At 41.9% G+C, this 18,299-nt stretch overlaps 1 protein-coding gene across 1 annotated transcript; it reads right to left on the bottom strand.

Annotated features, from left to right (window-relative positions):
- Nucleotides 1–11,665: 11,665 nt before the first annotated feature.
- On the bottom strand, nucleotides 11,666–17,461 carry LOC139213885 (mitochondrial import inner membrane translocase subunit TIM44-like). Its single transcript, XM_070844572.1, has 13 exons — nucleotides 17,420–17,461; nucleotides 16,437–16,541; nucleotides 15,974–16,138; nucleotides 15,769–15,849; nucleotides 15,405–15,554; nucleotides 15,133–15,266; nucleotides 14,914–14,999; nucleotides 14,555–14,647; nucleotides 14,141–14,265; nucleotides 13,730–13,780; nucleotides 13,333–13,422; nucleotides 12,956–13,066; nucleotides 11,666–12,612 (listed from the first exon to the last, which is right to left on the bottom strand). The coding sequence occupies exons 1-13, from the start codon at nucleotides 17,447–17,449 to the stop codon at nucleotides 12,493–12,495; spliced, it is 1,341 nt and encodes a 446-aa protein (XP_070700673.1). The 5' UTR covers nucleotides 17,450–17,461; the 3' UTR covers nucleotides 11,666–12,492.
- Between the last annotated feature and the right edge of the window lie 838 nt (nucleotides 17,462–18,299).

An 18,299-nucleotide genomic window follows, 5' to 3' on the forward strand; every position in this document is an offset into this window, starting at 1 on the left:
TATAGAACTATTACTAGTTACAGTCGTATTTATATACACCCTCAATCACATCGTTATTGTGACATGTTAGAAGTGTCCTGGTGATACAGAACAGTTTCTGCCATATCAAGCCTGAGGACAGGTTTTTCTGTAACCCAACCTGATTTTCATATCTGTGTGAACATGCACGTGTGTGTGTGTGTGTGTGTGTGTGTGCAGTATGTGAGCGGGCGATGGGAACTGAGTGCCTTTGTTCTTTCACTAAGGAAGTAAATTGTCAGAGCCCACTGAAGCAAACTGTGTGTTGTTAATTGGCAGACTAATGAGGTGGGTGTTTCACTGTGCGTCCAATCATCTGTTGCAGCCTGATGAACTGTAAACTGTGGAGGGCTGTTTTAGTGTGGCTGTGCTGCCCTAACAACTGTTCCTCACTAATACCTTTCTTACTGACAGTGGAAAACAGCATTAACATAATTAAGGCTCCCATGCTCTATGTCGCCATATTGATGCAATAAATATATTGATTCATGCAGTGTTGACAGCTTTTAACACTTTGGCAGTGTAGGGGACTCTCAGATGAACTGTATGCACTCTACATATATATTTCATCATTTATCAGCATAATGAGCAAATAATCGATAAAGGATTGTATGCATGTATCCATAATGCACTAATATTGACACTTATCTTGTCTCTAAATAAATAGAACTATTCATTATTTCCATACTTTGCCCACACTCAAGTCACTAGCCAAACTTTTCTGACTCTCACACATTTCTCACTTTTTCTTTTCTCTAAAATTAATTTTCTTGGAAGTCGATTCCACGAGTTTTACCAAAGGCCTTTGTTTCCTGCTTCCCTACAGCGTAGAAGCACTGATTGATCCCACAGTGATAAGTGGGCTCTTGTGCACTTGTAGTTCTTAAAGTATCCAGAGGAGGTCACAGCTGGCTGTGAGTCCTCACAGACTGAAACAAAGGCCAGAGAGATCGACCAGGACGTTGGGGAAATCCCTTTTGAAATGGATCTTAAGGACTGATTCATTCTTACTTAAATCACTTTAAATATCCCAAATTCTTCTTTAGTTCTTTTGCTGCTCTTATTGTGATGTCTGATGTGGATCTTTAAAAAAAAAAATGTTTCTCTCGTCCAAACAAGCAGAGTGCTGTGATGAGGCTGTAAGTCACTTAGAGTGGGGGTATATTTCATTGGGGGGGGCAGGTGATCTGACTCTGTGATGGAGAGATCCTCTTAAATTAACCAACTGTGTCTCTTTACGAGCCTCCGATTGATTATTCGATTGATTTCATTTGCTCTAAATCTTGCTTATATTGATTTTAGGGCAGCGGTGAGGACAGCCCCTGCTCAAATAAAACTTTCTGTGTGTTGAGCTGCGTTTGTGTAAATTAATGAAACTTTCTAAAATCAAGACAAGACAAAAGCTTTTATTTCTTTAAAAAAACCGAATGCCACTTCAAAGAAACATTAGGAAAATATCTAATTTTTACAAGCAAGACTCTACATCCAGGAAGTTAGACAACAGTTTGGTATCAATAAACAGTTTTTTTGGTCATCATTAAGGTAACAACTCAACTTTTTAACAAATCAGTAAAATACCAGTACTAAACTTTATTTATAAAGAGCCTCTCGTAGCCACATTTCAAAGGATTTACAGTATAATAAGGGCAGAAACAATATTACAAAACAAGTGGCAAAAGGAGCACTAACGTCATTGGTATGAAATAGATATTATCTCTCGTATTCCTACAGGCACTGTTGAACAGATTTGGCTGGTGCACTGGACGGGGCCTAAAGGCAGGAGGGATTAGGCGGAGGTGTACATGCATTTCATAATCATAACTTTATATGACACATATTCAGCCAGTGCTGTGACCCTCCACACTGAGCCTCATAAGCCTCTTAAAGGGAGAGCGACATGAAACAGCATAACCCCAAATAAAATGCGCTGTATTAACTGTTATGCATTAGAAACTTTAGCTTTTATGGCGGGATGAGATTGAAATTTAGGACATGGTGAATTTGAAAGAAAATAGAGTGATACAAGCAGCCGTTAAAGCTCAATTTCAGGAGGCAATTGGAGTGATTCCATGAAATCATAGAGGCTTTGGTTGAATAGAAATCGTTTTACCTGAGGATCATCTTAGAGGTGGTACAAATGCCTCATAATATCCAGCATGGTTCACATTAAAAATTAAAAAAAGTTTCCAGTTCCAGAGAAAATATGACATCTTGGTTTAGCTGCACTTCCAAAAGAACTTTTCAACAGTAAATCAACAGTCTTGTCTCTACATCTGTGTGTATTAGTTCTGTCTAAATGACGGCCATGCCTTCCATAAACTCGTTTATTTCTCTTTTATTCAATCAGGACCTCTCTTGCAGCAGCTCTGCTCTCTATTAATACTTCAGCCCTGGGATTTGTAAAAACATTATACAATTACAAAATGACATGATTTATAAACGTTATGCTGCCACACTGATCCGTCTTCCTGCAGTGTTTGTTACTCTAAAAGCTGCAGTGTAACATCGCACACACCACAAGACTCCAATGATAATGATTACTGTGAATTTAAATGGATGGAGGACTTCTGGTGTGTCTGCTCCGTTTCTCTCCGCCTGCTGCATTTAATCCTTGCACAGATGCTGTTAAAAGGTTTTTATATTGTTGTCTTGTCTGTTTGCATTGCCCCAACTAAACAACAAACACACTGTATCATACTGCAGTTTCATTTTCAGGAGCTGACAGAAGCCTTTTGGTGGGCGGCAAAACAAACATCATCAATCAAAACTTCCTCAAACGAAACTTTATATATCTCCAGATTCATCCCTCTCCTCATCTCCTGACTGCCCCTCACCTTTACACCAGTGCATAATCGAACTGTCCTCTGTCCAGCCCCTCCTTGTGGTCCGTCCATGATGATGCCGGCATGCTGCTGTAGGGGTCTAACAAGATACGGACGCAGCGAACAACGAGAAAGAGCAGCAGCAGCACGAGGAGCCCCACAAAACACAGGGCCGTCCCCTGCTCAGGGTGCCCCGGCATGGGCTGCAGCACCGTGGGGCCCCTGGGGAACCCGGGCGGAGATGGAGAGGAGAGATCATAGTCCACAACCCAGTAGTTTGTGTCGCTCATCTTGGACGTGAGGGGATGTTTTGAAGGTTGAAGCGGTTTACTGTGTTAAGCTTTATGTTGCAGTCAGACGCTATGAGGAACGGCGCGGCTCTGCAGGATCATCTTTGTCACTGAGTGTGGCGCGAGTGAGGAAGATCACATAGTGAAATCTGCGAGGATTCAACAGATTGAACTCAACCACAGTGTTTCCCACCACCCGCAGGGCAAAGTAAGTTGTTCCAGCAGAAATAACACGGGGCAAATCAGCAGTGCAAATTAATAAGCCCTCTGGTGGACTGAGCGGCAAGCTGAGGCATGCTCAGTGAAGGTTAATTAGATTTAACTTGCTGGTGTTCACGTGTCCTTCTCTCCAACGCAGATCCACTTGCTCTCAAGAGATGCTAACAATACAAGAGCTGAGGTCACTACTTCAATTTCAAATCATCTGCACGGCCTCACTTCATCTGTCAATATTTTGAGTGTCATCCAATAGCAGCCCTAGAGGGGCATTTATTGTGATTACAAAGCATAAATCTCAATCGAGTGACTGAAGATGTTCCATGCATCAATCTAAGCGCTCGCAGGCTGTAAATGATCCGTGTTGCGGTGCTTCAGAGAACATTTTTGAATCACTGCAATGGTTTGGCCGCGTTTCAATTAGTTGTTGATTTACCAAAAGAGCTTGTGTTCTTATATCTTCATCTTCATCCTGAGTCACCACAATCTTCTTTATTTGCAGCGTCGCTAACCGAGATACCTAAGAGAAAAAGGCAAAGATAAGACAGAGCATGAGTGAGTGAGTTCCCATCGTGCAGAGGTGCTGAATAGAGGAAAAAGTCTGATTGATTTAGGGGGTTCAGAGCTCAACGGGGGCCTTGGAACATATCAAGGATTATAGATTTTTACTCTTTCTGGGCCCGATGTGAGGTGTTTGCAGGGGGCCCAAACCTAGCAGTGCCCCTGCCGACACACACATCACAAGTTAAAAACAGTCTCATTTTAAACTGTTATTACATGTCCTGTCCAGTCCTCTAATCTTTCATGTGAGAAAAAATAACAGAGACAAGGCAGAAGCACTATCCCTGTCCTGAACTCAGGTAGAGCAAAGAACAAGATAAATAAATCAGACAACTGATGAGGGAAGACAAAAATGTGGAGAAACCCCTCAGAGAGTTGCTGCACTCTTGCAGAGAACCACTCTGTCCGTGGCCTCTTTAATGGGCTGAGGAGTGGAGAGACATTTCCTGTGGTAGGTGCACTCCCCAGTCAGCAGATTCTATTCCAGGACGCTTCATCTCCCTCCTAACCACCCTGCCCATCCTCGCAAAGACACGTTGATAGCTCCCCCTGCTTTGCGGGTGATGGGACTAAAGGGCCGAGTGAAGCTTTATTAGGAGACTTCAGGACATAATGAAAGAAACTGGCTGCCTGAGAATCGATTATCAAATGGCCTGTGGTTACATCAGGCGGGACAGCTCGGGTGGCTGCATGTAAAGAAAGAGAGCTGAATGAACAAAACCCAGATGTCAATAGAGAGCCATGAAGTTTACACACCAGGGGCGACACATTAATCAGAGCCAGTATGTGCAAACCACTTAGAACAAGGCCGCTAATGAAATATGTTGTGGAACAACATGAAGTTGTTTAATTACTTCTAAGAATATCACATTTTCCACAAAAGACTGCATAACCAGAGTTTTTATGCTTTTATGAATATGAATATGTTTATATATATTGAATATGTTGTACAGGGAGTTAGAAATGTTATACTAGATGCTGAACGGTTTACTTTATGCTACACTGGTAGATTATACTGTGGTGGGGGAGAGTTACATTACTTGAGCTCCTTCCTACATTTCTATCCCATGACCAACATTCAAGTCAGGAAGTTAAACAAAATCCTCTTTTATGTCCCAAACTTCTCCGTGTAGGAGAAAGTCACCGAATGTTTTCAGGTTGCTCCAGTTCATAATGATCTACGAGCTCTCAGAGCCAAGAGCGAGGACGGAAACCCAGAGAGGCGAAGCAAATGCAGCTTTAAAGAATATAAAAGAACGCACAGCATCAGTTTCATAGCTCATCGATCCTCATTGAGAGACCTGCTTTGGCTCCTAAGCAGCAGATAAATCACACAGTGACACCTGACCGCATCTGATTTACACATACAGGGGGAAAAAATGACTTTGAACTATTCTGGACTCTAATTTTCAAGTTAAATGTGGACAAATGTCAAAGATTCACAGTTTAAAAACAGAACAAAACAGGGTAAATAATAGAAAAGCCTCAGGCAGCCACGGCAATGACTTGTGACGGCAGAGCACATGCAGTGACATGTGGCGTTCCTCATGGCTGTAATACCTGTAATACCTCCCATCCATACCTGTGGATTATGACATCAGCTTTGAACATGTCAAGGTCTTCTCTGAAACCATGTTGTGAAAGTAAACCCTGAGTGCAGGACTGTCAGGCTGAACACACTTTTCCGATTGTGTGGCATCGGAAAATGTTAAAATAACCTAAAGCAACATTTCACCGTCGTCTCCTCCATCTTTCTCTTCTCCCTGCTCGTAGTGATCTCTAATTTTTGATATCCAGAAGACTTTCTGTCAGTTTGATGTTTATTCTTCTGCTAAAAATGTGACTGAAATGAGTTTAAAGACTCAAAGACAGGCATTTAATACTTCTATCTGATGGCTCTTGAAAGAAATCAGGATGAAGCAGATGCTTATATTCATTTATCTCCCTTGAAAACTGAACTACTTCACTGTAATATTGTTTTCTGGCTGATTCCACGAGTACAGTTTGAAATATGGATGGCCTCTCAATCAGTAAAAGAAAACACAATCAAGTGGAGTAACGTTGAGCATTACTGAATATTGCCTGTTTTATTGTGATGCTGTCTCCACTGGATCACCTGCATCAGGTATGAATAAGAGATACATCATTAACATCATGAATACTTATGAACATCTATGAATTCTCCACACATTGATCACCCCAGAGCAATGTGACATGAAGTTACACAACAGCACAAACTTACAGCCTCCATAGGTCAACTTGCAAACGAGGGATTCAACCCGCAGCCACGCATGACGTAACAGCTCACAGCTCCACGCGCACCTCCAGCGACAAAAGTTCACTTCTAACGAGCAGCGACAAAGTGATCAGATTAGAGAACTTACTTTCCGGCTGGTGTCACAGGTGAGGACATGTGATCAGAAACACGGTGGTGGTGATGAGGATGAGGAGGAGGAGGAGGATGATCCCGCAGCAGCAGCAGCAGCAGCAGCTGTTCAGCACCGGGGACAGCTCCGGGCTCGCTCAGCCTGCTCGCGGAGCTCCTGAACCCTGTCACATCCTGCAGCAGCTCCTCTGCTCCGGCAGGAGCTTTAAGTCCGCTCACCGTGAGGGATCCGCCCCACCCCCTCCCCTCTGTCAATGCACAGACTGCACATATAATCTTTTCGTTTGGATGAGTGAAGCGCCCAGAGTGTGTGTGTGTGTGTGTGTGTGTGTGTGTGTGTGTGTGTGTGGCCTCTGCATTATGCAAGAGGACAGCACAGGGCAGGGGCACAGACATGGTACCAGTTAGTTTGATCTTTTTACCTTCAAGTTAATCATGTCTTAGAATGATCTTGAATAAACAGCAGTTCATTTCACCAGCTGACAGGTGTGGAGGTAAAAAATACCATAAAGGTAAATCCCTCGTTAGTTTCCCACTTCCTTTATCTGTTTAAGCTTTTTTGTACAATTGTTCTCACCTGAAACGAGGGTCTGTGCAAAGAGGGTGTTGTATTTGAGATGCATTTGTAATCCTATGGCTATATAAATGAAATTGACTGGATCTGAATATAACAGCCTCCGACAATAGAGGGTGGGTTAAGAGATATTAAAAGACAAATGCAAACCTCTGTACTGATATTATAGAGGGCCTCAGGCACAACTGAGGTCCTCTCTATTTTCTCTATTTTCTTCTTCAAGTGTGGGAGTTTTAACAACCCTGAGGAAGCTTTCATACAGCTATACAATTATACATTTCTAGGCTGATTTCAGTAACTCTAGTACATTTTCCACCAGGATTCAGTAATTCCTCAGAGAGGGCTTTGAAAAAACTTTGTTGAGTTATTTACTGAAAAGAGCTCATTTTAAATAAAACTTGCAGGAAATATAATTGAACATGTAACAAAGAAAGGCGTGTTCGGGCCGAGCTGGGGGGGACTTAAAATGCTGGCTATAGCTCTGCTTGGCTATGAAACACGCACGGTTTAATTAACTTTCCATCAGGGCAAAAATGAAATGTGGGCCCCTACTGGCCAACCTCCCCACCCCCAGCTTTGATGTGCTCAGTGCAGTTTGTAATCATTTTCTGAAACACAATACTATTTGGAATAAGCATCATGTAAACGGAAAAGAAACTGCAGATAAAACTGGACTTAAATTATATCTGATTTTAGATGGAAATGTTGACAAAGCCTGTCTGCAAAACAGTGCAGTGCTACATGATCACATAATAATAATCCAAGTAACATACTTTCACCTCTTTAAGGCCTTTTGATTGTTCTATATCTTCCTAAATAAATAGTATTTTGATCTGTTTGGAAAAAGTGGGTGCAGGCATAACCTATCAATAAAGTTTACAAAGGAAGTCCAATGGATTGCATATTGTATAAAGTCTCTTTCAGTACTGCAGGTTGTGTAAGACCTTATGTCAGCTCGATTACATGTTTTGCTGAACTACAAGAAAAAAAAAACATGATCAAGATGTGGATCAAAACAAGTGGAGCTCCACACACCCACTGTGAGAAGTAATTAATTGACACAATTAAAACCGTACAAACACCGGGACAGATTGCAGTCCGTACACATCCACATCTCCCCTGGCTGTGGCCACATGGGATCTCCCCGTAGGTTTAATTAATAGTCAGTGGATTGTAACACTGTCCTGAAGGGGCTCATAATCAAATCACACTGCGCAGTGCTCCAGCAGGCCACCCACTGCGGTCATAATTGATAAGAGTCTCCAGCCTGCAGGATAATGGAATTCACCATTTCCTTCACTGTCCTTACTGTTACAGATGGTACACCGGGAGGTCAAGCTGTGGTTCAGGGAGCGGATGTAGATCACCGCTACAGGATGTATCCGGACCCCATGACAGCAGATGAGTGTGAGTAAGTAAACCTGAGCCAGATGAACTCGTCATTTTACCTCCTTCACTGGGATTTTAACCAGGGCCCAAACCTTATTATCATTATTAACCTTTATGTCAGGGGAAATACACAGCTAGGGAGTAATGTTACCATAACAGTATAAATGTAATGTTTTATACTGTTCTACTGGGATGTCCCATAAACTATTCTACCTACAGCTTAAGGACCTTCCAAATAATTACAAATAAGTGTCTCTCCTACAAGGCAAATGTTACCTTACTCATGCTGTCAAGGATGTTAATCCATCTCTTGTGATAACTGTACCAAGTTTGAGATATTCACTTGGGATTAGTGTCCATATGAAACAAAGTGAAACTAGTTGGAGTGAAAGAAAGCATTGCCTTAGTGGCAAGCTGACAATATGTCAGAAAAATTAAATCAGTTGATTTATTGCAATCAGTCATTACACAACAAAGGCACATAAAGTTATATGTATATATATATATGGTTTTGTGAAGGGTTAATATGTTGAACTATTTCATGGCTGGGTGCCATGAAGTCCATCCAGTGATGTATAAGTGTTCAAATATCTAACATCAAAATATTTGATGTTAGTTATGGATGGTGGTACGGATACCCATCACATATTTCTAATATTTCTAAATAAATATTGTCCTATACGTGAGTTAAAAAGAAAAAGTGGCGCACCAAAGTATTTCAAACCGAAATAACCACAAAGACCAATGTACGTATCAAAACAAGCAATATGAGTTCATAACATTGTACTATAATATATAGTGTAATATCTGCTTACATAATGGACTAATGCTGCTGCATATGTCACACTGAAAGCCTTTTTATTATGTAGGCTGGAACACAGCTGGGTGTATACATGCTAGTGTGCAATCAGGAACATCACGTAATAACTTAAGAGGGCGATAAAGGAAAGCACTGTTCTGCCTCCAAGGCCTTTTCAGCTTTCATTGTGTTGTGTTGCTGCGTCCAACCTCGTTCATTCAGGCCAAAATAAGAGCGCTCATAGCTCAGGGGGCAAAATGTCAATGCTTTCATGACTGTACATCCTGTGATTTAGATGGTTTTAGAGTTAGCATTAGTATTTATTGACAAGGATTAACTTTCCTTTAGCTTTAAAAGCTTTGGTTGGTTCATACAAAGGCAGCAACTCTCAGTCGCAGTTCAAGAGAGGCGAGTAGACTTCAGAGGACCGAGGGAGGTTGGTTAGTGTAAGGACGTCCCAAGTCATTCATCACAACAGACAGCTGTGGGATGAGGTCTCCTACATATTGGCCCTGTGTGTGAATCTACAGGCATGTGTTATTTAAAGCCTGATCTATCATCCCTATACTACCAAATCCATAGGTTTATCAACTAGTGTCAATGGCCAGATCCATGGACATCTATCAAAGGATGTCAGTTTTGAAATGAGAAAACAAAGGACACACACACACACACAGAGCGTGCAGAGTTTAATTTTCTCCAGTGAGCACAAACACACACAATGCATACAAAGCTGCTGACTCAAAGAAAGCTTCGACGAAGCAAATCATAATACAGCACTCTGTTCTGCAGACGGACATATTACTGGGTAAAAACAGAAAAACTAATGAATATATTTTCCTTTGGTCAAATCAAAGATAAAAAATAATAATGGATGTAAAGTGTAAAGTTGGAGGATGGATGTAATGTGTAAATCTTAGTGGGAACACATCAAAATGCAATGTACACTGTACAGAACGGAGAGTTTATCACATTCAGGCAGCAGCAACCAGGTCATTTTTCAGGTGTCGCTGTTTTCTACAACATTGTTGACACAGTATATTTCAGACGGAAACTCGGCCTGTTATCACGTGTTGTAAGTCAATCTGCTCCAATCTGGAGAAGTTTTCTTTATTCTGATCAAACAGAAAGACAAATAATCTTACAAACAAACAGATTTGATCTGGTAAAATATAATTCTTACACAGATTAATGGCTGGAGCATATTTGTGCCATGACATAATATACACAGTAAGCCTAAACCTGCCCTGCTAACGACCTCTCAGTGTCTGTAGTGTTGCATGGAACAAACGCACTGGTGATCTGTTGAGCCTTATGAGCTGAGCACCATAATAAAGCTTTTCCTCAGACTGAAACACTACATGGTCATTAAATCAGTAAGATTTATCCCCTTGGACATCTTGGCAATCTTCCTTTATGAACAATGAGAAAGTGTTTTGTGCACAAAGATGGCGTTCAGGCTGACAGCAGCACTAGAGGTAAACTTGTGAATTGTCCAACATGGAAAGTGTTTATCCTGAGAATGAGTTCAGTAAATTTCATGCAATCTGTTAAGAAGATTGAGATATTTTGTGAAGATTGAACCATTAAAAAAATATGTTTACCATATTTAATTCTAAGCAACAATATTTTGCTGTGGACCAGCTGTCAGCAGGAAGAACCTCCTCCGTGCTCTGGCTGAATTACAGTGATTTCTTTTCACCAGCAGTCCCTCACCTCACAGCTTTTTATGCACGTTTATCAATGACTCTTCTGGTGTATTGTTTCAGCAAGAGGACATTTTATGGTGAGCTTTACCCAAACCCCAGCATGAGCATGGTTCAGCTGGGAGGGGTAGTCATGAATTCTACTTGGTAAACAACTGTCTCACATCACATGCTTTGGGCATGAATCATACAAACAAAACAAACTGAGACATTTGTGGCAATAAATATTTCATCAGAAGCTCAGCCTCTCTTCGCACATATGGACATTTCTGTGGATGTCCACCCAGCGCTGAAGTTTTCACCTTCGGCACGAACCTCTTCAAATGCCACGTGCACAAAAGTAAACCAAACATTTTAGTAAAACAAACAGCTGACAATGTGCAATATGACATGGCAAATGATCCTCAAACAATAAAGCTGCCATGTTGACATATTTGAATGTGGTCCCAGATATGAGCTTACAAAGAAGCAGAACTTGACATTTAATATATTTACAAAGAGTTAACAGCTGTAGATACAATACAGTTCTTTTTTTTGAATGTGCACAGAATCTACAGTGACCGGGGGCCCAATGCACTGCAACTTGAGAAAACAGATACTGCATTTCATAACACGTTGCAAGTACAAACACAGGGTTGTGTGTTCTCCAGGTACTTGTGGTCTCTGTGTGGCAATGGATGCTCTGAGCTATGAGCACACATGACAGCATGGACCCTGACTTCACAGATCATTACATCCTATATTATATAGTTTAAACTTCATCTTACTTGTCGTACATGTATTGAAGATTCCATTTCTGACGTGAAAGCCAGCAGGAACCACCATAGCTAACTTTGGAAACCAATGATGTAATACCTTAAGATGCATTTCTTTTTAATGGTCAGTGGTAATTTGGCCTAACTATTTCTGTCTAAAACATTTAAGACAATGCCTCAGTGACTAGTTTCATCCTCTATTATGTGTGTTTTTATGTTGAATAAAGTTGCACTGCATTGCTTGCATGTGTAAAATTGGTGTAGTGCCCCTTTAACTTAGAGCGAGGGACCTGCTTGCCTTGATTCACAAGGTCTCTCCTGCTGTCCTACTCAGCTATGTTGGTTGCTGCAACAATGCTCCATGCTGCTGCCCAGAGTTTCTGTAACATTTCATGACAAAGACGGTGATGAGCTCTCAGATGTCCCTCTTGAGACCAGCAGGTCAAATTCCCAGCACAATATCCATTTATTTCCACTGATCTTCTAGGATCTAGCCAACAGGTTGGTATGGATGGACGGAAAGTACCATTGGATGGACTGTACCACTGGATAAAACCATGAGGGAAATGGCACGGGTTCCTCTTTTAGCCAGCTGGTGAAAAAGTTGGTTCCATCCATTCCAAAACTAACCTAAGTGTTTTATATTCACGCTTCAACTGGAAACTCACTGAGTTAACCAGTGCAAGAGACTACGCACGCATGTCGATGGACACATACTGTGGTTTTCTACTGGTGTATCATGTAGTTAATCTCTATGTTCATGTATATTTTCTCACCTCACAGAGAACGAATATATACATATACAGTCTGTGCAGAAACAGTCTCTGGCATAACGCAAGAGCAATGGTGCACTCTGCCCTCAGATGTTAATGTGTAAATATATATATATGAGTTGCAGGTGTCCCAGGCACACACTGAATCTTCTGAGCACAGATTGTGTGTCCCATATCGATCTTTTCACCTGCATTTCCTCCTCCTAGAGGACCTGCTCGGTGCTGGAGGCAGAGATGTCCAGGAGTCTCCAGGCGGCGTTGGGGTTCAGCTCCTCCTGGTCACGACACAACGCCCAAACATACATCATCCTCATCACCTTCCCCTGTTGAAGGAGGAGAAGAGCAGAAGGTCAGGAAGAGAAACACAGAGAAGGAGGAGGGCTCCTGGACTCATTTCAGAACTAGAAACTCCTGTAACTTCCTAGACAGACCAGATGCAATGAGTCGAGGTGTTTATTTCTGTCATCACTTTAAACTCACATTAATCTAACAGTGAAACAAGCCGAAGCCCTATCGCTGCATCCCACTTGTGAAATTCAATGAAGACAGATATGTATGAGGCACATGTTAATAGAACACTGATCCAATTTCAGCCATTTGAGTTGTTTACTTCCTCTGATTATGTCAGATTCACTATGCTGGTGCAGTAATGATGACTTCACAGACCGGATCTCCTTCCACAATGTCTCCTTTGGGGCTGCGGATCACCATGACGACTTGAGCCTGGAAGGTGATGATCAGCACCGGGCCCTGGTCCATCATCTTCCCCATCGCCAGCTACAACACAGGCAGAACAATGGACGAGCAAATTAAACAAGAAGAGCTCGCTCACCAAGGGTTGTTATCAATTGCTGCAGCAACCTGGTGTCTTAAATGCCATGTAAACAATAAATGATGTCTGCTTCTGTGCACGCACTTCAAGTTAGTTGAGAAAGAAAAAGGTGAACAAAGAAAAGGTTGAATAAAGAAAAGCAAACAGCAGATATTACTTTGGAAATCTTTGAACACAGAAGAGTACAACACTTTATGTGTGAAACACTTACATCAATGTTATCAATGTCAAGGACTTTGGACTGGAAGAGCAGCCCCAGCGCTCTGGCCTGCTGGATGGGATGGGCCAGCTGACTGTACGTCTGAGGAACAGGCACAACAAAACACACGTGACATGAAAAATCATGCTCGATGTAAACTTTGTGCCAACTAAAGTGGACAGACTAACAACAGCTAACAACACTAATATAGTAATTCTGTCCATTTGTAATCACATGAACATTGTCAGACACACACAGACGGTGTTCCCTGCTGCATTTGTCCTCTGTCATTTTGTTACAAGATGTTTAAGCATATGGGGGGAAGAAATGTAAAATCCTTCACCTTCTGTGGTGTATTTATTTAGTGGTGTTTGACTATAAAAGTTATAGGCAGCTGCACTGAACTTACAGCTTCGTAGCACCAGTCTTTTAGTACATCCAGTTCTCCACGGATCATAGCCTGCAGGATAGTGACACTGTCATTGGTGAATGCATACAGCAGAGGGGTATTTCACAATCTGCGTAAATTAGACTTAATGTATTTACTGGTTAGCTCTTAAGTTATTACAGTGTACAATGGTAACTTCAGTCAAACCTGGTCAGAATGTTTTCAGAATGTAAACAGACACCATTTTAATAAATAGTCGTACAGTAAGGTCTGATCTTGTACTCTAAATCACAGATCTTTATCTAATTATCTGATCGAAACTGGAGCAAAAATGTACAACCTTCATCAACAAGTCTTAGCCTCTTTAGTGAAATAGCCTCAGATACAGAGCAAAGACAAGGACAAACTGAGAGGGTGGAAGAAGCTGCTCACCTCCAGTATGTTAGGGATGATGTCTTTCTCACACTGTTTGAGAAAAGTGTCTTTGTCGAAGGTGGGGTCGGCCTTCACGATCTCTGTCAACACCTCAGACATTTCTGTCTTGGAGAAAAGACCACCTGGAAAACAAACACCAACAACATCAACGCCAGCAGCAACAAAGAGATCATTCAGTACAAACTGGAAATGAACAGTCATTGTGGTTAATATAGACAAACATCTTCATGTATCTTCAAATATCTTCACAAACGATCTGTTATGTCACATATATGTTCACATAACAAACAGTAAGTAACATAATGACAGAAGAGTTTCAGGTTTTACTCTCTGGAGCAGTTTGGCCTCTTATCACGTGAGAGATTATGCTAATGACAAATAACTGCTAAATCAATGATGGTGGAGCATTACCTAGGAAGTCAGTGACTCTGTCAGTCACGGCTCTGGATGCTCTGATGAGGGCGTTGTCGCTTTCATCATATTTCATCTTCATCTCAAAGAACCCTGTAGGTAACAACAGGAAAAAATGATGGTGTTGAGAGCAAACATATGAACATTTTGGAATCATAATGGGGTAGAAACCCTGCACCTGTGAGGGCATGTGGGCCTCTATGAAGATCAACACTTTGCACCTGAACTGAGGTAGTTTATAATGCAATCTGCTGTAATGACTCTGGTGCCACCTGCTGCCTTTAATGGGATATTACACACATGCGCACTGTGGATAATCCACAGCATCTAAGCTAATGAATGCAGGGGATTTTTCTTACTGTTAAAAACTACGTTGTTGTCCTTGAAGTCCTTCCACTGCTGGAACCATTTTGAATCCTTGTGGAGAACGACCCCCATAGCCTCTCTGACCACAAAATAAAAGAAAATCACTTCCTTCATTAGAGGGTAGAGATGACAGCGAACAAACACTGTCCAGGTAGAAATAGATCTCCTCACAGAAGACAGACAATCAGGTTTCACTTCTGATAATTACTCACTCGTTGGCTTCGAAAACTCTGGAGTCGCTGTTGGCTCCTTTGGAGGAGAAATCGCTTCTCTTCCTCAGCTGAGAAGGAGCTCTGTAAGGGCCGGCATCATCAACATCGATCTCCTTCTTCATGGTCTCCACACTCTACAGACAGGACGCACAGGTATAATAGTTATAACATAACAGCAACAACAGGGATGAGGATGATGCTCCTACAGAGATGTCGTCATGTCGAGGGTGAAGCCATGTGAAACTTCTGACTATTCTGTTTTCTGCTCTGACCTGTGAGATGGCCTTAAACGCACTGGTTCTGCCAAATTTTTCTCCTCCTTTGGAAACGGACTCAGCAGAGTGCATGGCTGTTCTGGCCGCCTCCTCCACACCTTCTTTTATCTTTTTCCCGATGTCAGTACGAGACACCTCCTCGAGACCCTATGGCCAGAATGCCAATACACACACACACACACACACAGACAGATGCAATTGGTCAGTTGATTATAGAGTCACTTTTCCAGAAACCAAGAAGACTTAAAATATTTTACCTGACACATGAGGGAAAACCTTTAATTAGACAAAAAGGCTAAATTTCCAAACTGGAACTATCCATCACAGATGACTGTGACCAGAGGACATGCTGATACCTCACCTCCTTGACGGTCTCTGATAAGGAGCCAATGGTCTTCTTAAACACCTCGGATGTCTTCACTGTCTCTGCCTCTATAGATTTCTATTGAGGAAATGTTACAAAAACAATCCTGGTTGAAGCAGATAAATAACTTTTACAAAAATCAATCATAACTCAAAGGGACATTGTCTAATATAAAACCACACAAAGCAAATAATGTTCTTACATATTTCCTGCGGGCTTGTTGGAGAGCATCAGACTCCTCAAGCCTCTTGGCCTCTTCTCTAAACTTCTTTATGTTCTCTTTCATCTCCTGATTCTTGCTGAACTCCTGACGCAGGTTATCCACAAACTCTCCCAGGAAGCCTTTACGTCCTGAAGCATATCGCACCTGATGACACAAACAGAAAGCAGGACTTCAGTCAGACAGACAGACACAAAGATAGAGTGAACAGATCAATCACTGGGAAGTCCTTCTTCATCTGTCGGTGACATTGAGAGGAGGAGTAAACCAAAGTCTGTGTACTGTTTAATGTGAAAGAGGAGAAATCAGTCTGTAAGTAAAAGAAAAACAAGTTCCAAACTTAAGTGAATTCTTTTAGGTTACACAAACAAACAGCCATTTTCTTTGACGTAATCAAGAATGAGTATGTGTCTTTTCCAGGTGAGTGGGAGCCACCGGTGTGTACCTGCACAGCTGTGGCTGGGCTCCCATGTAACCTGTAGGCATCTCCTCTCCACCCTGAGGAGGCCAGGGACCGGGAGCAGAGGGCCAAGGCACGTCTGCCAACCAGCTGCAATGGAGAGAAAGCCGCTGTTAGCAACAAATCAGACAACAATCAGATCTGCCTGCCAGCACGGCAATGGACGGTGAATGAGTGGGCGGTGGTTAATGAGCCCCGCACAATAATAAGCAGTGATACAGAATAGGAAAATGGGGCTAAATAGAATTTGTTGTCGAGTCATGCTGTGATGCTTTCTGTAAGAACCAAAGAAACATGCCAGAAAGTGAATGAAAATGAATTTAACCCACAGCATAACAGACTATAAGGAAGCCAGCAGATTCAGATCTGAAACATTCACACAGTCACTGTTCCTGTTAAAACATTGGAGACTTAAGTCTTTGTTACTGAAGCTCCAGTCATCTGTGCCCTGTGAGTCACATACTGGGCCCAATTGAAATGGGCCCAGCTCATTGTATTTGCATATAAGTCACAGGGAATGACAGGATGCTTGGTTATTTGATTTCATATTTCATATATTCAGTGTTGTATTTCTGTGACAGGTCACAGAATGTGACGGGCTACAGAATTTGCCGTAACACCGGTGTTTAAAATAAAACCAAGAGATTAGCCTGTGCCACCACTAGTAAAAACCCGGTAAGTTATATATGGGCTCGTCGGCACCTGGCTGCACACACTCACAGAAAGCTGAGGCTAAATGTTAGTTTTAGATGCTGAAAGGTGAAGAAGAAACCTGACGTAACGTTACGTCTGGTGCAACAAGGCCTTTACCTAACGGACATCTCTCGCGCTAGCTGAATAAAAACACACCCCTCCGCATAACTGGACACAACAACATTAACCACAGAGCCGCGTCCGTCTGTTCCCTCCGCCAAACTACCTGCCGGAGACCTGAGGGCTGTAATGAAGGACATGTTTGATTGTCTAACCTCGTAGCACCGACACACGGAGGCTGCCATCTTGATCTTGAAATGCGCGGAGCCGCACGTGCATCCTTGGTGCAGCAGCTGACCTTCGGCTCGACCAATAGGAGCAGAGCTGGAGGGGCTGGGGGCGGGGCCAGCTGTCAGCACGACTTAAAGGGACAATCCACGATAAAAGGAAAATAATGTCGCCCTGAACAGGACATCAGAGACTTTCAGACTTTAATTTATTCCCTCACTTGTTGACACTTTAGGGAGCTGAAGCTGACTGTCTCAGTGGATTATTATCAAAGACACTGCATCCAAATGTCCCAATATATCCCAATAAATGTTGAAAAGTGTTGCCTATTTCAGTTTGTATTCCCTCTTTACAGTCATCTTATTAAGATATTATTTTGTAACTTAAGATATATGGAGCCTTTTCTCGTGTATACAGCCCATGCAGACGGACTCCTGTCGATAGATGGGCCTTCTACACAAAGATTTAACATAAATCATGTCCAGTGTCTTTTCCCTTTTCAAAAAATACATTTTCATCGTCATCCTCATCATACAATATTTGAAATGCAAGCACTTAGGCAGGCTCAAAGATTACATTTAGATAACTAATACATTACAGCAATGAACGCACGGGAAACACTAAACAGCATACACATAAAGACCAAGCAAAGAATGACTTGCTAGTTTTCCATTTCCATTTTGTCTATTCGTCTACTCCATCATAACATTTTCCATTTGTCTATAATTGACCTTATCTACTGTGAATGCTTGTTTAACTTTTAATCTTTTTAATTATAATAACGACATTTCAGATGTGACAGTGAGCTGAACTTTAATGATGTGAGCATCCTCTGTGGCCTGACCCCGTTATTCTTTTCATTCAGGA

The sequence above is a fragment of the Pempheris klunzingeri genome, chromosome 15, assembly GCF_042242105.1.
Source record: "Pempheris klunzingeri isolate RE-2024b chromosome 15, fPemKlu1.hap1, whole genome shotgun sequence".
Lineage (NCBI taxonomy): Eukaryota > Metazoa > Chordata > Actinopteri > Acropomatiformes > Pempheridae > Pempheris > Pempheris klunzingeri.

Coding starts and splice junctions, on each gene's coding strand:
- LOC139213885 (XM_070844572.1), bottom strand. CDS start 17,449: ATGGCAGCCTCCGTGTGTCGGTGCTACGAG. Junction 16,139..16,436: donor GCCCAGCCACAGCTGTGCAG/GTACACACCGGT, acceptor TTGTGTCATCAG/GTGCGATATGCTTCAGGACG. Junction 12,613..12,955: donor ACATTGTGGAAGGAGATCCG/GTCTGTGAAGTC, acceptor CTCCTTCAACAG/GGGAAGGTGATGAGGATGAT.